This window comes from Symphodus melops (assembly GCF_947650265.1).
Source record: "Symphodus melops genome assembly, chromosome: 8".
NCBI lineage: Eukaryota > Metazoa > Chordata > Actinopteri > Labriformes > Labridae > Symphodus > Symphodus melops.
This window is the reverse complement of record NC_136698.1, coordinates 27490827-27503302: the sequence shown is the minus strand read 5'-3', so window position 1 is coordinate 27503302 and position 12476 is coordinate 27490827. Positions and strand designations below refer to the sequence as shown.

Below are 12476 nucleotides of genomic sequence, written 5' to 3'. Positions count from 1 at the left end.
GACTCTCACTGGTTGTAGCAGCATTAATGGATGTTTCTTCTGATCAATAATCTTATTTTCGTTCTATTTTACAGACAGCATGAACTCGGCCTCCAGTCAGAGCGAGTTACTGTGATTGGACTTCAGGAGGAGGAAACACGGCAGACATCATGAAGCATCAAATCACCACTTCTGTTCAAACCCTTTTTCTTGACGTCACCTCGTCCTTCCTCACAAAGACGCTGTTTCTCTCTTTGCTTTCCTCACATGAAAACTGTCCGTGGCTTCAGTATTTTATCAGTATTTGCTCCTTTTAGAAAAGTCGACCGATCATTCGTTTTCTTTGTTTTTGTGTGTGTGTGTGTGTGTGTGTGTGTGTGTGTTGGTGGGCAGTGAGTCGACTGTTTGAGCATTGTGGCTTTGCTAGACAGAAAAAATCCAGACAATTATTAGAATGTGTTTTCTTAACTCTGCATTTTAAACTGAGCGCCTCAGTTTACACTTGAAAATGAGTTGCTTCTTATCAGATGATGATTTATATCTAGTTTTGCTTTCAGGATCTGAAAGGTGATATATTTTATAGAGAAAAATAAATATTATGTATGAGCACCCTCGCTGTATGAATAAAACACTAAAAGAAAACATGCCTTTGTTTTTGTTTCATACTCTCAATGGCTTCGTTCTATCAAGCCCCGTTTCCACACAGCAGTCTGGTACGGTTCGGTTTGGTTCACCTGATCCCGTTTGTGTTTCCACAGCCACCCGTGCCCTATTTGGTAGGCGGCGTGTAAGCCGAATGACGATAGCCCCTACGTAAATAGCATCACATGATAGCAGCTAACAGCTAACCGCGAACTAATAAATTAAACAAAGTAGAAAAACGTGACGCAAACAAAACCAACGCTGGAGACATCCAGCAGGTCATCTCCTCTGTCACTGTCATGTGACTCTTTATTACAAGAACTCAATCCAGCTTTGTTTCAGAGAAGGCTGTGAGCGGCGAGGACAAATACACACGGAAACAATCAGCTGTGTTACACTCAATGCTTTAAACACGGCCGAGTTTTGTTTGCCGACGTAACACAGGAAGTGACGCTTCTTTCAACCAATCAGCGGACTGCTGTGTTTAGCTCAAGCTTTTCGGGTCGGTTCCACATTCTTGGCTCCCCGACTGAAGGGTCCCAAAAAGTGGGACGGTACGGATCGGTTATTTGGGAATCCTTCCCGGGATCAGTCGATGGAAACGCCGCAAAATGTGCCGTACCAAGACGAACCGAGCCGGACCGCTCGGTGGAAACGGGTCTTTATAAATTGAACTATAATGTTTCATTTGTTATATACTAAGTAAAGTTTGAAATCGTGAGGTGATCGTATGCTGGCGTTATCCCAGGGTGAGTCTGTAGAGGGCGCCAAACAGCTTCTTCTATGAATCACATGTTACGACATGAAGAACTTAATATGACAGCTTCAGTCCTTTTATCACCTCTTACACACTGCGTGCACTATTATTGATTCATTTAATTACTGAACAACAACAGTGCTGATGATCAATCAAAAATGTTAATAAATCTCAAACCTAAATATTTAAAGAAGTAAAAGTGAGGTGTTGGCTATCATAAAAATTAAAAATAATATATGTATGTGATGATAATAATAAATCAACTGAACAAAAAACAAACAAAACATCTGTGACCAATATAAATACCCTTAAAGACTCAAAAGCCGTCCATATATATATATATATATATATATATATTTTGATCTTTAATATTTTTTATTAAAAACAGTCTCTAATTTTGTTGAATATCAAATAATATCAATAAAATAATATCAATAAAAAAAAGTTTGCCCTTCTTTGTGCTTTCCCGACTCGCCAACAGTAAGATGAACCTTCAACACATGAACTGAATAAACTCTGAATAATCAGACTGTGCATTGATTCACTGTCATGCTGAAATAATACAGCTGGAACAAGAAGCTCCAGCTGTCAGGTTTGTTCTCCCTGATTGCAGGTGGAGGCTAAATTTACTTCCTGACTTCAGAAATGCCCCCTCTGGTCGTCATAGCAACCTCACATATTTCATACCAGCCAAGGCATGTGAGAAAACAGCAGGGGGCGACTGATCCTTACAAATGAGGCAGCCGCACACACACACACACACACACACACACACACACACACACACACAGGCAGCAGTCTCGCAGGTTGTCATTAGCAACTGTGCCATGACCTTTTCTTTTTTCTGAAGATGCTATAACGAGTTAGAAATCCGACCTACAGAGAGGAAACAAATAGAGAAGCTGTTTCTGTTCTTTCCTCACAAACATCCTCCAGGGAAACATGAACATGACTCAAAGATGTTTCCACATGTAAATAATCTGCTTCACACCCTTAAAGAGGAAGTCCTGCCTGTAGTTTTTGCTCTTTAAGTAATCGCTCAGGAATAAATCACAGCAGTTATTGTGCAGACAGGAAGATGATTTATGTTCCCGCGCTGCTTCACCTCTGTGAGAGCAATGGGCCGGTTTCTCCTGAAGCACTTTAAACATCTTTGATTTAAGATTAATGGAGAGTGGCAGTTCTTCAGTGAAATGTTACCTCAGTGTTTTAAACATTTACTCCCACATCACATCAGGCTGTGCAAAAATAAAAACCATTACCTCACATTAAAAATGTTTTTGAGGATTTTTTTTAAAGGATTTTTGAGATTTAAAAATGTGCAGATTTGCAATTGGTGTGAAGTTTACAGCTATTAACGCCGGACATTGTTAAATGGATACAAATCAATCAGAGAGTTTCATTAAAACCACACAAAAACAATGTGTAAGTAATAATGGACTATCATATAAAATAAATTGTGGAAAAATTGGATTTTATCTTTATACAACAAACTGATTTCAGTGTTTGTTCATGATACAACTGATTTTCTGTAAATAAATATTCTTTATTAAGTAAATACAACCTTTTAAAAGCTTCTTTTATTTTATTGTTTTCCATCAAACCAGAACGTTGGGAGGTGGCAGGTGCAGAAAGAACTCTGGTTTTCTTTTTTTTTTGATTTCTTGCATCCTGAGCAGACTGCAGCGTCGTCCTCACAGCTGATGTGAAGACACATCCCATCACGCAGGAGGCACCCGAACACGTCCTACACCCCTCATCATTCTTCTGTTACCAAGCAACATGATCGCATAAAGGAGGCCGAGGGAAGAGAGGAGCCGGGGAGAGAACATGTGTGGGAAGAAGGAGAAAGATGCGTGAAAATAAAGCCACGCAGGCAACCAATCCAAAGAAATGTGCATCATCCAGCACGCACGATGCACAGCGTCTCCTCTTCCTTCCGGTTTAAAGGAGGATCCCATGAGCGCCCTAAAAGGCTGTGATGAGTAAAACTTCTACACACAGAAAATAATTGCCTGAATTAGAACTTTTGAATAGTAAACGAGGCGGTTTGAAGTCGTCGTGTGTGTCTGATCAGGCTGCGTCTGCAGGCCTGTGAGTCTGGATCACATGTTGCAACAGCAGCTCATAAAGTGACTCATGAAAGCACAACATGAGAAGACGGAGAGTCATTTAATGTAATTACATCCACGTCAACCAAAAGGTCAGGAGGATGCTGTGCAGAGACGATGTCATGGGAACCGTCTCCCTGATGTGACTGTCTCTGCAGCCACCTTCTGGTCCTGCAGTCTGTCAGAGGCAGCGTGACCTGACAGCGTCGTTCACAGCTGAGACTTCCTGTTAAAAAGAAGAAGAAGAAATAAAAACAAGCAGCTGCAGCTAATCATGATTATACAGTCAGGTCATGTTGCGTCATTTTGCAGCAGTCGCCTGCATTTGTGACTAAAAGGACAATTAAAGAATAAAAACTGGAGATGGAGAATTTACATAAACAGGTCTTTCTGTGAGTTTGCTGAAATAACAGGAAGCAGATTCATTAAAAAAAATATTTTTAAAAGTCTTTTTTCAGGCTTTATCAGGTTTATTGGTGTGTTTTGACTTTCTATCATTTAGTCAAAAAAAGTCAAAAATTCATCTTTATTTTCATCGTTTCAAACGTTTAATCATTTATATATCTATGTTTATATACATGTGGCACATTTCATGCTGAAGTCTTTTTGTGCACTTTGTTTTTCTTTATGTAAATCATTTTTGCAGGTTGATGGTCTCCAAGGATCATGAGATGTACCCGACCTCTCATCCCTGCAGCGTTCATCGTCGATGTAGAGTTCAGATATTCAAGAGATCGGTGAGTGCATCACGGAGATTTATGGTTCTGATTGAAATCTTTGATTTGGAACAAACAGCTGTTTACATATCAGGGGGGGGGGGGGGGGGGGGGGGGGGGGAGTGAATTAACAGATTTAGTGTCATCTCTCAGTCTGGGATAGGAACCAAAGTATGGACCACCTTAATCTCTTCACCCCCCCCCCCCCCCACACACACACACTCCTCTGACCTCCATCTTTTATCCACCTTTATTTGTTTAAGTCCCTTCATGCTTCATATTTATTTTGTTCATTATGACTTTTATGTGCATCAGTGTTGAATTCACTCTACTGACACATTCTGCAGATTATTGCTAAATTATGCAAAAAAAAAAAAAAAAATCAGTTTTTTTTCAGCCACTTTTTGAGGCTTTAAAAAGCAAAGTTTATTTATTTAACTGACGAACACGGCCAGAGAGATGACCCGTGACCCGCAGAGCAGAACTTAACTGAACTGTTTTCATTTTCAGCCTGAATGTCGGTAAACACAGACCTAAACCTGTTTAAATGGAATCGATTGGGTCCTGATTATTGATCATCGGGGGTTAGACAGTTAGAGACGCGCTGGGTGAGGTAATAGCGAGGAGGCTGACGGCTTATGTCTACATTACAGATGGTTTATGAAGGCACGGCTATCTGTTAATCTGACACTAGTTTCAGGGGGAGAATCAGAGCTAATCCCATGACTAGCCTGATAAACCCACTCACAATGAGACCCACGTGTGGACAGCACACACACACACACACACACGCACACACACACACACACACACACACAAACACAAACAACAGCAGTAAGATGGTCTGGAATAAAAATCAATAAAAGACAGTAAATAGCTTAAAGAGGTATGAAATCTTTTTTTCTCGACAAAGTCAGATTTAAACAATTTAAAGATTAACAGTTGAAGTGATGGATTAGATGCCTGTTACAAAAACACTGAGATTAGAGGCAGACAGGAAATGATAAACAAGACGACTCGAGCCAAGCGGAAGATTAAATTTATGCTTTTTATAGAAGAAACGAGCAGAATGTGACTGTGACACTGAACATGATGAATCTTTGATGAAGCTGCATCAAATAACATAAACACAGTTTTTTTTATTTGCATATTTTCTTTTTGCAAAAGTGATGTAAGAAGATGTTTAATGTCTGCATGATGAATGTGAAGCTTAAGCAGAAGTTTCATCTTCGTTCTGTCCAAACATTTTTTTTTTAAACTCTGCGAGCTTGTTGTAAAAGTTTGAGAACTTTTTTCAGTGGATTTTATTTTTTTTTGTCCTGGAAACTTTAAGCACAAACATTTGTGAATGCTAAACCTCATAAACAAACGACTGTTTTTAAGTGTAGAATGATCTTCTCTACGATCTCCTTTAATTGAATCCTGTTGAAAACAGCTTTCAAACACAGCACAATAATAATAATTATAATAAAAACAGTGTTTATGTTTTGAATAATTACTGTTTACTGCTAGTACTCTCTCCCTCAAAAATATCTGGAACATTTTTGGATTTTTTTTTTGGTCTCCCCTCTGCATGCTAACATGTGGTTGGATTTCAGTTTATTCATTTATTTTTTTTAAATTTTTTCTTTATTTAGAATCACAAATCAACACTTCTGCATAGTTTCAAACATACAGGGATTATTCTTTAAAAAAAAACCATTTTAAATATACAAATATGAACAGACCATGGGATGTTTTGAAATGGGAAAAAAATAGAAAACAAAGAATTTACAAGCAGTTTTTACAAAAGAAAGGCGTTTAGGAGAATTATACATTTCCCACTTTTCCCAGATGTCCTTGAATCTCTCACAGAAAAGGTCATTCTTTCCATTTCATAGATTTGGTAAAAAGTATCGTAGCATTTGGATTTCAGTTTCAAACTGAATCATTGGTTGTGTGTTGGATTTGAGAGCAACATAAACCTGGGTGTCATCTGCGTCACATCGCAGTGAGTCTTCCTGATTTTGGATGAATTGACCAAACACAGGTCCGAGATTTAAAACCCCTGAAGGACACCACACATAAACTCCAAGCCTTTTGAAATAAAACCTTTATAAACACATTCACTTCATGCAGCCTGAAAATAATGAAAAAAAAAATCAATTGCACTGCAAGAATTACGTTTCTGTCCTGTGAAATTCAAAATAATTGAAATGTTTTAAACTGATAAAAACCTTTAAGAACATTTGAAGTCAGAGTCACGGACAGACAAAAACTGTAAGGATAGAATAAAAACATGTTTGTGTTAAATCTGTAAAGAACCTTTATTATGTGTTGGATTTTTTTTAAATCACTGATTTCGTCTTATTTTATAATCAGCTGCAAAGATCCCACATCCATCAGATTGGCTCAAAGCATTTATGAATATTTTATTTATGATGGTCGCACAGTTCCTCTCCTCTGTCTGACATTTAACACGGGTGATGGAGACTGTGTGTATGTAGAGAGTGAAGGAGGCCGATCCATGCGGGGGGGGGGGGGGGGGGGGGGGGGTGTATGAAGGAAGGAGTTTCCTCTGTGCAACACGTAAGCCTGCCGCTTGCACAGAGTTATCTGGATTAGGACATGTATCTGTGGGATAAGACTGAGTCAGAGGGATCCTGCAGAACTCTACCTCACACCATCTGTCCAAACATCAGAGCCCGTCCTCAGCTCTGTCACTCTCTCACTCTGTTCGTCACGACTCTGCGTCCTCTTCTTCTCCTCATAAACACATTTTACCTTTTTCTTAAAAAAAAAAAAAAAGACTTCTGTGGCTGCTTGTCCCGATATCTCCACTTTAAGGCTGCTCCTGTTTCCTATCCCCGTTTGGCCTTAAGACCCTCCCAGAGGATATAGCCTGAGGATATGAAACCAGGGTTTAGGGGGGGGGGGGATTAATTTCCCATTGAGGGGGAGATGATGCTGAAGTTCAAAGGGTCACTTGACCCAAACACTAAACAATTAATTTTCTCAGAAAGGTAGCTTGGTCTTATTTGATTATGTCTGTCTTAAAGCTGGTCGACTGAATAATCTCAGACCAGCAGTCCTCATGAAACTTAAATCTTTCATCTTTTCCAAACAATTAACCCCTCGACGCCTGTTCTCCCGAATTTGCATCAAACCGCTTCCGCTTTAAATGCAGCAAAAAATAGCGTCCATATTCCTCCACTGCCGGTTGATGCACTTTCAATGCAAACTGAGGAACCTTTAGCAAGCATGAGTTTGTCACAGGACCAGACAGAACAACATGATGTGCTATTTTTATGCAATATCTGTTTTATGTGATGTTTTTTCAAATAAACGTTCTCAACTTAATTTAGCATCGACTTGAAAGCAGAAACACGTAAAAAAAACATTTTAATACTTGGAAACACATTCAGGCGTCGAGGGGTTAACACTAAAAGTTGAAGAGGGAGGACAAAACTTTTTATACTTTTTTAATCCCATGAGGGGAAAATTAGTTTACACACATATAGATCCTTGTGACATGCATTGATGGGGGGGGGGGGGGGGTCTCGGAGTGAGGGGGGCTGCACACAGCGAGCACTCCAGAGCAGTTTTGGGGTTCGGTGCCTTGCTCAAGGGCACCCTGGCAGTGCTCAGGAGGTCGCCTGATGCCTCTCCAGCTACCAAACCAGTTTCTGGACTTGGTTCCGAGTCAGGACTTGAGCCGGCGACTCTCCGGTTCCCAACCCAGGTCCCTACAGACTGAGCTACTGCCGCCCCAAAAACATGAAACATGAAACTATCCCAGGAAACATCCGAGGACAAATTTGTTGTCTTACTCTGAGTCCAAACAGCAACATAAGCGTCTGTCTGTTTTCATCGTCTCTCGACTCTCCAGTGAATCCTCCGCGCAAGGTTTTTACCTAAACGCCCCGTTCCTCTTTTTCTTTCTGTCGGTCGTGTGTGGACGAGGGACGAGGACGAGGGACGAGGGACGAGGACCGAAAGAGATCAACAAGGTGTTTGGAAGTTCTTCCCTCAACATAAAGTGCATTGATTATATGATATATATTTGATTATATCCATATCTATGACTAAAATGTTCAGCTGTGATTTGAAAACAGAGGCCAAACTTTTTTTTTTTTTTTTTTTGGATTAAGGCTATCGAATGCTCTTCAATACTTTACAAGTCACCACACGTCTGTGTCTGGATCTATCTATAACGCTGGCGTGCTGTCAGGACACGCTGGGAGAAGGAAGAGAAGAGTAAAGAGGGAGTGCAGCCTCAGTTAATGTTCCATATGACGTCAGGCTGAGCTGATGGGAGAGGGCCGCAGGGTTTTATCAGGAGAATTCACTGTGAGCACACGACCGGTTCGATCTCTTTGCAGGTAATAGAGGGGTCACTGTTCGGTTTAAGCTCCGTTTCCACCGAGCGGTCCGGTTCCTCTCGGTACGGCGCTCATTTCACCTTCCTGTTGAAGTTGTTGTTCTTTTTTTACCTGATTTCGATTGAAGCTTATTCTCAGAGGGCGGCCATCTTTTAACCTCCCCTGCACAATAACTTAAACAATTAAACTAAAAGAAACATCAAAGTCATTTATCTCCAAAGTCAAATGTGTAACATAAACCTGGGTGTCATCTGCATAACATCACAGTGAATCTTCCTGATTAGCAGACTCTTGATTTGTTCACCACGTCACTGTTCATTTTTTTATTTTTACGTCCTGTCCTGTTGCGAGTGTTAACCAACAAGGTGCCAGTCAGGCCGAGCGCCTTTGTGACGACAGCGTGCGAGTGTGAAGAAAAAGTCAGCAGGAAACACAAACTCCCAAAAAACGTTTGAAATCTAACTGAGGAGCGACGATGAATTCATCTGACTTTCTATAAATGAACTTCCTCCTCAGATATTCCAGTTTGCCGAGTTGTTGTCTCCTCTGAATTCTAATCATCATGGATAGATATTTAATGACTTCCTGCTTTAGGTCACATGTACAAAGGAGCATAAACAATACAGAAACATGCATTCATACTTCATCTAGTTTCTTCTAAAGATTTATTTTTGGCCTTTTTGCCTTTATTGATAGGACAGAGGATAGAGTCGGAAAGGGGGAGAGAGTGGGGAGAGACATGCGGGAAAGTGGCCACAGGCCGGACGTGAACCCGGGCCGCCCGCGCTTCATCTAGTTTCTTATTTATTACAATAACAGAAATATAAAACATTTAAGCTTATATTATGTGAAATATCTTCCAACCATGAGGGTAAAAATATCCCACTCAGTAACCTTAAACGCAGCCTGTCTCGCTAGCTAGCGGCTGGTTGTCACGGCTGGATGTCACATCCCCGGGTTAAGTGTTCTGTTTATCTCTATTTCATGTTTCTTGTCTTGTTTGAGCTCTGTTGGCTGCACGCTCCCTCCCTCAGTGTTTCCCGCTCTGCTGGTCACCTGATGTGTCTCACCTGTGTCTTGTTAACTCCACCCCCTCTCAGTATAGAGTGTCTGTGTTCCCCTCACTCTGTGCCTGAGGCCGATACTACGAAGCAGGATTTGAGCTTAGCGGGGTCACTTCAGGGTTAACTCTGGGTTTTCAGTCCTACGAGGGTCGATTACTTTTTACCTGGTTGTATCACCACGGTAACTGATGCTGCACACCTGACCTGCTCCGGAGCAGGTTAAAGCTCCGCCCACTGACCAATCAGATCTTTAGATGGTGGAGCTCCCGGAGCTGATGGAGAGGGGGGAGGACACTTCATGTGTCCATCATGATTTTACATCAGACTATAGTCCGTTTAGTTATTGATGATGTTTCACTGATATCCTTCAACAGAGACGGAAGAAAGCACCGGAACATTTTAGTTGAAGATGTAAAATAATGAATATTTTCTTGTCTTTTTTACAGTTTTTACTCACACTTTTTACTTTGTTTTGTCCTTCCTGCATTTGTTCCTGCAGCTGTGTCTCTTTGCAGCCTGTTTGTCTTAACGTATTTATATCATTAATACAGTTTTTAGTTTTTGTAAATTAATGTTTGTAGATATGACGATCTGCTGACGGCAGACATGGTGAAGATTGTGATAGGTTAAATGACGCTAACTCCGCCCCCTTTACGTGAACGCGCTCTTGGTAACCCTGGGTTGACGGATCAGGTTGATAAACGGCATCGTAGGACTGATAATCACCATCTCATATGTCAGAGTTTGTTAAACCAGATCACCCAGAGAGACCCTGGATATGTTGTAGAGGCCTCTGGTCGTCTTCTTCCTTGTGTCCGCGTTCTTCTGATCGGATCCTGTTAGTTTTTGACCTGCTGATTTGGATTCTGTTTCCTGGATTTTGGGATTTTTGTGTTCCGACCCGAATAAACGGATTTTGAAACTTCCTGTCAACCTGAGTTCTGCTTTTGGGTTTTTCTGTGTCCAGCCGTGACAGTGTAGGGAAGGAAACCATTAGTCAGTCTAATCTGAAGAAGGACCGACTGAAACAACAACAACAACAACAACAACATGCTTCTAATAAAGTGGAGATGTCAGAGAGCTCGAGACATCCCATCTGAGCTCCCCTCTCTGTAAGGTCCAAACACACTCATGATGTCCAGGTGTGTGTTTGATCACATGACTCATATCACCTGTGTAGTGCTGCCTTCAGAGAACCAAATAAACACCAACGTGTTGAATGTAAGGAACACAGAGTTACACAAGGAAACACAAAATAATAATCAGTAACTTTAAAGAGTCTGTAGATTTTTTCTAAAAAAAAAAAAATATATATATTTATAGTCTTATACAAAAGTAATGTGCAGTCATCACTGCTGGGCCTGCATACATGTGTGGTTTTGTTTCTTGTGTCTGAGTCCTCTGGATGGAGTTTAATGATTTGGTTGCTTCGGCACGTTTCAAGCTAATGAGAGCGTGCAGGCGAATGTAGCAGTCACGATGTAGCAGAGGAGGAAGAGTCAATATTAGAGAGGAAGAAGAGTCAATATTATCACAGTGAGGCGTTAACAGCTTGTTCCAAAACTAAACTTTTATCTCCCTGACGTGGAGTCGGCCTGCTTTCTGCTGGACAGACAGGCGCCAAACACCGGCGCTTCGATTGTGCTAAGCTAGCTAAGCTATCAGCTTTTTCATTACAGTAAATATAAGATGGTCAGTGAGTAACTTCTGGTGGCGATGAGCCCACGAGGAGAGGCCCACTTTGAATGTTGTGATTGTTTGACTCTACCTTCAGCTGTATCTGACTGCTGTGAAGATAGAAAGATATTTAAAGATTAGCACGGCTAGCTATGACCAAAAAAAAGTTTCTTGGGGTCGATCTATTTTCTTTCCCTTCATGTCCCTTCTGTATTATCAACATCTTAACCTCCAATCAGAACATAAAAATGCTCTTCTTACAGCCACCTCTCCCCATGAATGCTGACGACAAAGTGGGGACGTTAAGGACTTTAACACACCTCTGCAGACGATGCTCTGGGAGGTTTCTCCGCCTGCTCGGCTGCAGCAGATGTTGGACGGCTGCTGCTGCTGTGTTGGACACGAGGAAGCATGAGGTAAGTTCCTCTGTGTCTCCCCGTCTCTTTGTCCCTCACCCTCATGCATGGGAGGCCCTGTTGGTTTAGCGGCTAAGCTTCCCCCCCGGAAACACAAACGATGGACAGATAGAGAGGTTAAAGCAGAGAAAGAGGAGGAAGAGAAACTGGATGAAAAGAGGGGAAACTCTTTCATATTATTTATTTTCACTCCGCTCTGACTCGGTTCCTCAGAGATGTTAAATTCTTCAGACTGTTTGTCCGTCTGTTTTCATGAGTCAGCACGTCTGCTCGCCTTAAAGGTTTTGTTTACTGCCTGGATCAGATTTGTGCCGGCACTATTAACTCACTGATTCCTTAACGAGACACCGTTAAGACACTGAGACACCGTGGGATTAACAAGTTTAGCTTTTAAGGAGCATCGAGAAACGCTTGTTATGCATTTCTCTGCTCGGCCGACTTAAAAAAAAAAAAAAAAAAGAGAACTAATTGTCAGGTTTTGAGTCTGACTGTAAAAGACAGGCAGGAGTGCAGACCCATGGGGGGTCAATTTGTGAGAACAAAAACAAACCTCTTTGTTCAGTTAGTGAAACTTGGAGACTGCAGGATCGTCTCGTTTGGATCTGAAAAAGTTCAAACTTTTATTCACTGATTGTTTCAGTTCTGTTGACTCAAAACAACGAAGCAGAAATGTTCAATAACATACAAACGATGGCTTTTCAATGAAGGTCGAGACTCTCTGTGTGTTTTTAATCCTTTTTTTTAAACCTGAAT

General features: G+C 41.1%; 1 protein-coding gene across 1 annotated transcript in view; it reads left to right on the top strand.

The window, feature by feature from the left end:
* The window catches only part of LOC306828609 (capping protein, Arp2/3 and myosin-I linker protein 3-like), a 30189-nt gene extending 29135 nt beyond the window's left edge, over positions 1-1054 (top strand). The window contains 1 exon segment of the mRNA XM_079351131.1: positions 75-1054. Within this exon segment, the coding sequence (XP_079207257.1) occupies positions 75-115 (41 nt within the window). The 3' untranslated portion in view covers positions 116-1054.
* The last annotated feature ends 11422 nt before the right edge of the window (positions 1055-12476 follow it).